General features: G+C 44.8%; 1 protein-coding gene across 1 annotated transcript; it reads right to left on the bottom strand.

The window, feature by feature from the left end:
• Positions 1-1,063: 1,063 nt before the first annotated feature.
• Positions 1,064-1,426, bottom strand: LOC138902792 (uncharacterized). Its single transcript, XM_070190692.1, has one exon. It carries the CDS (start codon positions 1,424-1,426, stop codon positions 1,064-1,066), a length of 363 nt encoding a protein of 120 aa, XP_070046793.1.
• Between the last annotated feature and the right edge of the window lie 9,776 nt (positions 1,427-11,202).

Genomic DNA, 11,202 nt, shown 5'->3' with positions numbered 1-11,202 from the left:
AGATCACATGACCATTCACTCAATTCAACAAATCAGATATAACGCCACCTGGGCACACACCTCGCAAGCTAAGACCGAACAAGAACAACACAAATATGACTGAATATGCAAGGAGAAACACATGAGAGAACTATCAAACAAGCCCGACATGCACCACTCCCTATCAGTATCAGAATACAAATCAATTCCACAAGGGAGAATCAAAACATATGAACAAATCACAAGGACCTCATCCTAATATAACTCCACCACGGCACGCAGCCCGGTTCAAACATATCAAACCTCATAAGAACGTGAGGATCCCATTCTCAACTCTGAATCACAAGTAGTATACACGGCATACCAACCAAAACCTTTCACCAATTTAATTCCGCTAAATTAAAATTATAACACATACAGAACCCCCACACTGGTAGAGCATCTAAATCACAAATCGTAACTAAAACCACCCAGAAACAACATCAACCCTACCGTAATGGGTAATAGAAAGTCACTTCTAGTCTCATAGCTCTCAAGGGTGAACAAAATAAAATGATAGACACGGGCTACAACTATATAATCTCCCGACAGGGGTAAATATATAAGCAAAGGACAAAATCACAAAACTCACCCATATATGAAGCAAGATAAGAGGACTCACCCCAATAAGCAGAACCAAATCAAAATAAGAATGATGCTCCTCTATAACAATCGAAACCATACATGTAACAACACCATCTGGTGCAGCGGCCTTAGCCCTACCGTGGAAAGAATATCAACGGGTTGGGCCTCCCTCTCTTGGGTTCCCTCCACCCGCCTGACCTACACCCCTAGCTGGCAGTACAGGGATAGCAGCAATTGGAGCAGAACTCATAGCCTGAAGACCCCACTGTGACACATCTGTCCGGATTCTAGGACAATCTCTCACCATGTGGCTGGTATCTCTAAACTCAAAGCAACCCTAGAGTTGACGTGGCTATGGAAGCTGTCCGGAGCGGGTACTCTGAGCTCCATGGGTATTTGAAACACCGCGCAAAGCCTAAAGTGCAAACTGAACTGGATGACCCACAAAACCTATACCATGTCATACCCTACCTCCAAAATAGGGACTAGTAGACCCTCCCAGTCTACGAGGCCTCTTAGCCTCCGTGACCTCTCCCTCCTGAACCCACATGCCCTCCAATCTTTGAGCGATATCTACCACCTGCTGGAATGGAACATCCGCCTCCAACTCCCCAGCCATGTTGAATCGGATACCATGACTGAGCCATTCAATGAATCTGCGGACTCGCTCTCTAACTGAAGAAACCAAGGCAGGTGCATGTCTGGACAAATCACTGAATCTAACAGCATACTCTGACACTGACATGGTGCCATGGCGTAGCTGCTCAAACGCTGCGCGCCATGCATCCCGAAGGGTCTGGGGAAGATATTCTCTCAAGAACATCACTGAAAACTGAGTCCATGATAGTGAAGCTGCATCGGTCGGGCTACCTAACTTGTACACTCGCCACCATTGCTATGCCGCTCCCTTAAGCTGAAATATAGTAAAAACAACCCCACTAGTCTAAAAAATACCCATAGTAAGGAGAATACGGTGGCACTCCTCTAGGAACCCATGTGCATACTCTGAAGCCAAACCCCTGAAGGTAGGAGGGTAATACTTCTTGAACCTCGCAAGTCTATGTTGTTCTTCCTCAGATGTTGCTGCCCTAACCAGTGGCTGAACTGGAACAACAGGTTGTGTCAGCATGACACCTGGAACCTGACCAATGTGGAGTCGTTGCTCTAGAGTACGGGCCATGGGAGTCTAAGCTCCTCCCCCGGTCTGCAAAGTAGCCGATGCAACCGGAATCAACCCCACTTGAGCCAATGTGCCAAACATGCTCAGGAACTGCGCTAAAGTCTCCCAAAGTCCTGGTGTAACAACAGGCACTTCTGGTACCTGTCTCCCAACCGGAGCTACTGGCGACTCCTCAACTGCTGCCCTGACAGGTGCTCTAGCTGCAGCACGTGCTCCTCCTCAGCCTCAGCCTCAGCCTCTACCTCGGCCCCGACCCCTAGCAACACCGGCTCTAGGGGCAGCATCATCAGTAACTGCAGGGCGCGTCCTCACCATATGTGAGAGAATAGAATGACAAAGGCTCAAACTCCTAGATCAATGAACTCGCTTATGACTCGTAGTACCTATGACCCTAGAGCTCTGATACCAACTTGTCACGACCCCGATTTCGCTCCGTAGGATGTCGTGATGGAACCTAGTCTTTAGGACTAGGTAATCCTAACACTTACTGAATTAATGGAAAAATTTAACCAATAACTATTAATTTTGAAATGGAAATTTCTATACAAGGCAACAATCCCAAAACCGGTAGTACAAGTCATAAGCTCTACTGAATTTATTAGAAAATCTCTAGATACAACTATTCCATAATAGAAATAAATAGTACAAAGTAAAATTTTTGAAGGTGACTCTGAGGCCTGCGAACGCGATAACAGGTATATCTTGAGTCTCCACAGCAATGCCTGATCAGCCAGCTAATGATCAACAAACTCTGAGGTACCTAGATCCGGACAAAAATGTGTAGAAAGCATAGCATGAGTACACCACGGCGGTACCCAGTAAGTATCAAGACTAACCTCGGTGCAGTAGTGACGAGGGACAGTCAAGACACATACTTGACTTAATAACCTGTACATGTATGAATGTGAAACTAACAGAGAGTAATATCAATATAAAGCTAAGCATGGTAAAAGTAACAAAGGAATACTCTCAATACAAAAACTAGAGACAACAATTAGACACAAGGAACAAACAGGTAATAAAGTTGTAGAGCAAGCTGAACACAGTTTAAGTCCGATGAAAACAAATAAGGGAAAACAAGTAACAACTCAATAAGAATAACCTCTTTCACACAAGATTTATTCAAGAATTTCCCCGAGGTACCAAACCTCATAATCACTGTAACGACTCGGCCGATCGTTTCGGGAGTTATAGCCCCTTTTCCGCCATTTTTGTTTCCTTTATACTCTTAAGCTATATTATAATATACCGGGTTAGTTGGTTTGGGTCCGGAGTGGTTTCGAAGTGGAATGAGATACTTAGTCTCTTATTTAGAACCTTAAGTTGGAAAAGTCAACCGAATATTGACCTATGTGTAAACGATCTTGGATTTGAATTTTGATGGTTCTGTTAGCTCCGTTAGGTAATTCTGGACTTAGAAATGCATCCGGAATGTGATTTGGAGGTCGTGGTAGAATTAGGCTTGAATTGGCGAAATTGAAAATTTGGCAATTTTTGGTCGGTAGTGGAAAATTTGATATCGGGATCAGAATGGAATTCTGGAAGTTGAAATAGGTTTGTAGTATCATTTGTGACGTGTGTGCAAAATTTGAGGTCATTCGGATGTGGTTTGGTTGGTTTGGGCATCGGATGTCGAATTTGGAAGTTTAGAAGTTCTTAGGCCTGAATCTGAGAGTAATTTGGTGATTTGATGTTGTTTTGAGTGATTCAAAGGTTCGACTAAGTTTGTATGTTGATATATGACTTGTTGGCACGTTTGGTTGAGGTCCCGAGGGCCTCGGGTGAGTTTCGGATGGTTAACGGATAGTTTTTGGACTTTGCAAAATGGCTGATCTGCTGGTATGAACTTTCTGGTTTCCTTATATGCGATCGCGTGGGTAGGTCCGCAATCGCGTAGGCTTATTTGGGGGCAAAGGCAAGTTTTTCTATGCGATAACAGGGTTTGGGACGCGATCGCGTGTGTGTGTGCAGTTGTGCTTCGCGAACGCGTGGACAGTGCCGCGTTTGCGTAGAGGTATCGAGCTAGTGAAGAGGCAAGGTGATTGCTCTATGCGATCGCGTGAGTTAGGATGCGATCGCGTAGGTTTGGGAAGAGTTATATGTGTTCACGTGGGAGATTACGCATTCGCATAGAGTAAATATGTGGAGCAGCCTATTTGTGCTTCGCGATCGCGAGGATATTTCCGCGAGCGCGATTAAGGAAAATCTAGGCAGCAGTGTTAAATTCCAAAATCGAGGGTTTGGAGTCATTTTTCATATTTTGAGCTAGAGACCACGGATTTAGGCGATTGTTGAAGGGATATTCAGGGAGTTGATTGGGGTAAGTGTTTCTCACTTGGTTTTGGTTAAATTCCATGATTATATCTTTATTTTTATCATATAAATTGTGATTTGGGGTGAAAAATTGGGGAAAAAGTGGAAGAGTTCTTGAGATGAAATTTTGAGGTTTTGAAGGGGATTTTGTTATCGGATTTTGGTAAATTTGGTATGACTAGACTCGTGAGTGAATGGGCTTTCAAGTTTTGTAAATTTTGTCAAATTTTGAGACGTGGGCCCGGGGGCCAGATTTGAGCCAATTTTGGGTTTTTGGTCTAATTTGATAGTTTTTCTTGAGGAATTCATTCCATTAGCATATATTGATGGTATTGTACTGATTGTGAATAGATTCGGAGAATTTGGAGGCCAAGTCGAGAGGCAAGAGCATTGCGGGGTAGAGATTTGACCGGTTTGAGGTAAGTAACGATTGTAAATCTAATCCTGAGGGTATGAAACCCCGGATTTCGTATCATTCTACTATTTTGAGGTGACGCACATGCTAGGTGACGGGCGTGTGGGCGTGCACTATTGGGAATTGTGACTTGGTCCGTCCCGTAGCAACTGTAAAATTGCATATTCTGTTGAAAGTATATGATACTTATATGTTGTAAAAAAAGTTTCTGTAAATTGGGCTGAATGCTATGTTTTGGGCCTTGTGCCAGTGCTGTTTGGACCCTTAGGGGCCCTTTCTTACTATCCTCTCACTGTTTTCGATTGAAAATCTATACTCGGTCATGTTTATACTTTTTTACTGCATAACTCAGTTTTATGACTCTATTTTGATACAGATAAATATTGTTTTGGGCTGAATGCCCTATTTTTACTGAAATGCCCGAGTGGCTTGAGAGGTTTATGACAGAGTGAGGCCGAGGGCCTGATTTGTGAGGATATTTATGGGATCGGGCTGCACGCCCCAACATGTTTGATATAGGCCGTGGGCCTGAGTGATTTATGCCATGATTTGGCTTGATATAGCGCTTGGGCTGAAGGAGCCCCTCCGGAGTCAGTACATACCCCCAGTGAGCGCAAGTACCTACTGAGTTCGAGTGCTGAGTGTTGACTGTCGAGTGTTGAGTGACTGAGAGGCATGAGTGATTGTGAGGTATGCTTGAGTGGCAAGTGTGATTGTAAGGTATGCCCGATTGGCAAGAGTGATTGTGAGGTATGCCCGAGTGGCAAGAGTGATTGTGAGGTATGCCCGAGAGGCATGAGTGACTATGAGATTTGCCCGAGGGGCTGTATATGAGTGATGTTTTGCCCGAGGGGCTCTTTATGATTTCATCATTTTTGCTCACCTTTGAATTGAGCCTTTGTTTGAAAAATTGTTGGAAAATATCTTTAAATGAGTTTTACTGGAACCGGGTTTACACGAGATGATTTGATTCAAACATTGATATTTTTAAAAGCATGTTGTACTTTACTGAATTTTTGTGATATGAACTTGATATGCTTTATTGCTCGTCACTACTGCTCAGTCTTTATTTATTGTTGTTACTTACTGAGTTGGCGTACTCACGTTACTCCCTGCACCTTGTGTGCAGATCAAGGTGTAGCTGGGCACGGTAGCTGTTGTTGATTATTCTGGTTGCAGATTTTCTCGGGAATAGCAAGGTAGCTGCTTGGCGATCGCAGCCCCTGCTCTTCTCCCTCTTATCTTTCTTTAGTTGTATTTAGCTATTTTCTAGACTATGTTAGTCTTGATATTGCCAGACAAATGGTAGTAGTTGCTCATGACTAGTGACCCCCCGATGTCGGGCTTTTCTTTTCCGCACTTTTGTTTTGATTTGAACTCCTTTACGAAGGTTTTTATGTTAAATAGCATTGAAATTATCTTTGAAATGAAAATATCGGTTTGTTTTGGAAATGAGTCAGTTTTCCTAGCTCCACGATAGGCGCCATCACGACAGGGGTTAGTTTGGGTCGTGACAGATTGGTATCAGAACCTAGGTTACATAGGTCTCACGAGTCATGAGCGGGTTTAGTAGATTCATGCGGATCGGTACGGAGACATCTGTACTTATCTTCGAGAGGCTGTAGAACCTTTAGGAAACTCCACATTCTTGAATTCTTGTCATGCGAAGCTGTTGATTCTAGTAACTAAATATCTGTTATTTCATTCTCTCACAGATGGTGAGGACTCGTGCAACCGGTCAGGAGGGCCAACCACTAGTACCACCAGCCAGGGCCCCGAGAGGACGAGGCCGTGGTAGAGGCCATGGTAGGGGCAGAGGTGCAGCCCGTACACCAGCTAGGGCAGAGGTGCGGCCCGTACAACAACTGGGGCAGTACCTGCAGATCCGCCAGTTGTCCCATGTCAGGACCAGGTTCCAGTTGTTGATGCACCAGCTCAGGCACCACCTGTGCCTATTGTGATTCCAGGCCTTCAGGAGACCCTAGCTCAGATTCTGACAGCATGTACCGGCCTTGCTTAGGCGGTCTCTATCTTGACGGCCGTAGCCACTTCTCAGGCTGGGGGAGGAACTCAGACTCCCGTCGCTCGCACATCCAAACAGGTTGTTCAGGGACTTCAGACACCGGAGGCACTGCCAGCCCAGCCGGTTGCAGCTGCACAGGATTATGTGGTTCCTGCTATGCCTGAGGATGATCAGCGTAGGTTGGAGAGGTTTGGGAGACTCCAGCCACCACCTTTCAGTGGCACAGAGAGAAAGGATGCTCAGGACTTCTTGGACAGGTGTCAGATGATACTCCATACTGCTGGTATTCTGGAGACTTATGGGGTCTCATTCACTACTTTTCAGTTCTCTGGGGCAACACTCAGATGATGGGAGACTTACGAGAGGCATAGGCCTATTGGCGCAGTACCCCTTACTTGGCAGCAGTTCTCTGTGGTCTTTTTGGAGAAGTTCATGCCTCGATCCCACAGAGAGGAGCTGCGCAGACAGTTTGAGCGGCTTCACCAGGGTGATATGTCTATGACACAGTATGAGATGCGGTTCTCTGAGTTGGTCTGTCATGCTATCTGGTTGGTTTCTACGGACAGGGAGAGGATCATGAGGTTTATTGATGGTCTCACTTATCAGCTACAGTTGCTCATGACCAGAGAGAGGGTTTCGGGTGCTACTTTTGATAAGGTTGTCGACATTACTCTGCAGATTGAGATGGTTCATGGTCAGGAGAGGGTTGAGAGGGAGGCCAAGAGGCCTCGTGGTCAGGGTGGATTCAGCGGTGCTCCTTTTGGTGGTCAGTTTCAGCACGGTAGAGGTCGTCATTTTAGACAGGCTCAGTCAGCTCGGCCATTTCACCATGGTGCATCATTTGGCCATAGTTCTCACAGTTCTCATCAGGGCCACTCATCACTTAGTGCCCTTCCAGCTCAGAGTTCGTCCCATGCTCCACCAGTTCAGGGCTCCTCTATGCCAGGTTCTTCTACTTGTTATCTCGGTGCTCGGGGCTACCTTCAGTTCCCGCCACCAGCACCGGGGAGTTGTTTTGAGTGTGGGGAGTTTGGGCATATGTGGAGGCAGTGTCCTCGTCATCATGGAGGTCTTTCTCAGCAGAGGAGTCAGCCTTCGACTTCAGCACCAGTTACTTCAGATGTTGTGATTACAGGTATTGTCTCAGTTTGTCATAGAGATGCCTCAGTATTATTCAACCCTGGTTCCACATATTCATATGTTTCCTCGTATTTTAACCATTTTCTGGATATGCCTCGTGAGTCTTTAGTTTTATTTGTTCATGTATCTACTCCTGTGGGCGATACTATTATTGTGGACCGCATATATCGGTCATGTGTGGTGACTATTGGGGGTCTGGAGACCCAAGTGGACCTTTTGCTGCTCAGTATGGTTGACTATGATATGATATTGGGTATGGATTGGTTATCTCCATGTCATGTTTTTCTAGATTCTCACGCTAAGACGGTGACGTTGACTATGCTGGGATTTTTGAGGGTTGAGTGGAGCGGTTCTGTAGATTATGTACCAAGTAGGGTGATTTCATATTTGAAGGCTCAGCATATGGTTGAGAAGGATTGCCTATCTTATTTGGCTTTTGTGAGGGATGTTAGTGCAGAGACTCCTGTCATTGATTCTGTTCCGGTGGTATGTGATTTTTCGGATGTGTCTCCTGCAGACCTGTCGGGCATACCGCCTGATAGGGATATTGACTTCGGTATCGATTTGGTGCCGGGCACTCAGACCATTTCTATTCCACCGTATCGTATGGCACCGGCGGAGTTGAAGGAATTGAAAGAACAACTTTAGGAACTCCTTGATAAGGGGTTTATTCAGCCTAGCGTGTCACCTTGGGGTGCACCGGTTCTATTTGTGAAGAAGAAGGATGGTTCCATGAGGATGTGCATTGATTACAGGCAGTTGAACAAGGTCACAGTCAGGAACAAGTATCCTTTGCCTCGTATTGATGATTTATTTGACCAGCTTCACAGAGCGAGGGTGTTCTCCAAGATTGATTTGAGGTTCGGTTATCACCAGCTGAAGATTCGGGATTCGGATATTCTTAAGACCGCTTTCAGGACCCGATATGGCAATTATGAGTTCTTAGTGATGTTTTTGGGCTGACCAATGCCCCAGAAGCATTCATGCATTTGATGAACAATGTATTCCAGCCCTATTTGGACTTATTCATTGTTATATTCATTGATGACATCCTGGTGTACTCTCGTATCCAGAAGGAGCACGCTCAGCATTTGAGAATTGTATTACAGAGATTGAGGGAGGAAAAGCTTTATGCAAAGTTCTCCAAGTGTGAGTTTTGGCTCAGTTCAGTAGAATTCTTGGGACACGTGGTGTCCAGTGATGGTATTCAGGTGGATCCGAAGAAGATAGAGGCGGTGCAGAGTTAGCCTAGACCGTCCTCAGCCACAGAGATTAGGAGCTTCCTTAGTTTAGCCGGTTATTATCGTTGCTTTGTGGAGGGATTTTCATCTATTGCATCGCCCTTAACCAAATTGACCCAAAAGGGTGCTCCATTCAGGTGGTCGAATGAATGTGAGGAAAGCTTTCAAAAGCTCAAGACTGCTTTGACCACAGCTCTAGTGTGAGTTCTGCCATCAGCTTCAGGTTCTTACACCATGTATTGTGATGCCTCGAGGATAGGCATTGGTTGTGTTTTGATGTAGGAGGGTAGGGTGATTGCCTACGTCTCGTGCCAGTTGAAGACCCATGAGAAGAACTATCATGTCCATGATCTTGAGTTAGCAGCCATTGTTCACGCCTTGAAGATTTGGTGTCATTATTTGTATGGGGTTCATTGTGAGATCTATATTGATCACCAGAGTTTGCAGCATCTGTTTAAGCAGAAGGATCTTAATTTGCGTCAGCGGAGATGGTTGGAGCTTCTTAAGGACTATGATATCACTATTTTATACCATCCGGGGAAGGCCAATGTGGTGGCTGATGCTTTGAGTCGCCGAGCAGAGAGTTTGGGGAGTTTAGCATATCTTCCAGCAGCAGAGAGACCTTTGGCATTGGATGTTTAGGCCTTAGCGGGCCAGCCTGTGAGATTGGACATTTCGAAGCCTAGTCAGGTATTGGCTTGCGTAATCTCCAGGTCTTCTCTTTGTGACTGTATCAGAGAGCATCAGTATGAGTGCCGAGTGCTGAGTGACTGAGAGGCATGAGTGATTGTGAGGTATGCCCGAGTGGCAAAAATGATTGTGAGGTATGCCCGAGTGACAAGAGTGATTGTGATGTATGCCCGACTGGCAAGAGTGATTGTGAGGTATGCCCGAGTGGCATGAGTGACAGTGAGGTTTGCCCGAGGGGCTGTATATGAGTTATGTTTTGCCCGAGGGGCTGTTTATGATTTCATCATTTTTGCTCACCTTTGTATTGAGCCTTTGTTTGAAAAACTGTTGGAAAATATCTTTAAATGATTTTTTACTGGAATCGGGTTTACATGAGATGATTTGATTCAAACACTGATTTTTTTAAAAGCATGTTGTACATTACTGAATTTTTGTCATATGAACTTGATGTGCTTTATTGCTCGTCACTACTGCTCAGTTCTTTTTTATTGTTGTTACTTACTGAGTAGGCTTAGTCACGTTACTCCCTGCACCTTGTGTGCAGATCCAGGTGTAGCTAGGAACAGTAGCGGTTGTTGATTATTCTGGTTGCAGATTTTCTCGGGGATAGCAAGGTAGTTGCTTGGCGATCGCAACCCCTGCTCTTCTCCCTCTTATCTTCCTTTAGTTGTATTTAGCTATTTTCCAGACTATGTTAGTCTTGATATTGTCAGATAAATGGTAGTAGCTGCTCATGACTAGTGACACCCCGATGTCAGGCTTTTCTTTTCCGCACTTTTGTTTTGATTTGAACTCCTTTACGAAGGTTTTTATGTTAAATAGCATTGAAATTATCTTTGAAATGAAAATATCGGTTTGTTTTGGAAATGAATTAGCTTGCCTAGCTCCACGATAGGCGCCATCATGACAGGGGTTAGTTTGGGTCGTGACAATCACAATTCACGGGTCCCAAATCACGAACCCTAATCACTTGGCATCTTATTCCCACATTACAAATTTCAACCGCACTCACGCGCCAATACTATTAATACCTCATGTCTACACGGACAATTCACGTGTCAGCAATAATAATAACCCATAACCGCATGGACAACTCACGTACCAATAGTACATCTCTCACACAGAAGGCAAGTATACGAGAATATATGTAAATGACCAATAGACATCAGGGTTCATCTTCTCAAACCGATATGGGTGATTAATTACTTGTATGCTTGTGCAAGTGTTCTATCACAACTCAAGTCAACATGTAAGAGTAGAGACAACGAATGACATATAGGAAACAACACAACCAAACGTAAAATGCATAACTCGCATAAGGTAGGCACACCACTACACAAATATTATCAATAACAATACCCCCAGGTCATCACAAGTCATCACAAATCATCCCCAACATAGCCCACCTTGTCTCGCCATGTGGGCAACAATAAAGTAAATGCCCGCCTTATCTCACCGCACGCGCATAATAATATTCCCACCTTGTCTCGCCACATGCGCAAACCCATATATATATAGCCCGCCTTGTCATGTCGCATGTGCAAATATCAATAGTAATAAAAGCACGAATAACTCACGTGCGAACACCGCGACAATA

The sequence above is a fragment of the Nicotiana tomentosiformis genome, chromosome 12 (assembly GCF_000390325.3).
Source record: "Nicotiana tomentosiformis chromosome 12, ASM39032v3, whole genome shotgun sequence".
Classification (NCBI taxonomy): Eukaryota; Viridiplantae; Streptophyta; class Magnoliopsida; order Solanales; family Solanaceae; genus Nicotiana; species Nicotiana tomentosiformis.
This window is presented reverse-complemented; position numbering and strand designations above follow the sequence as displayed.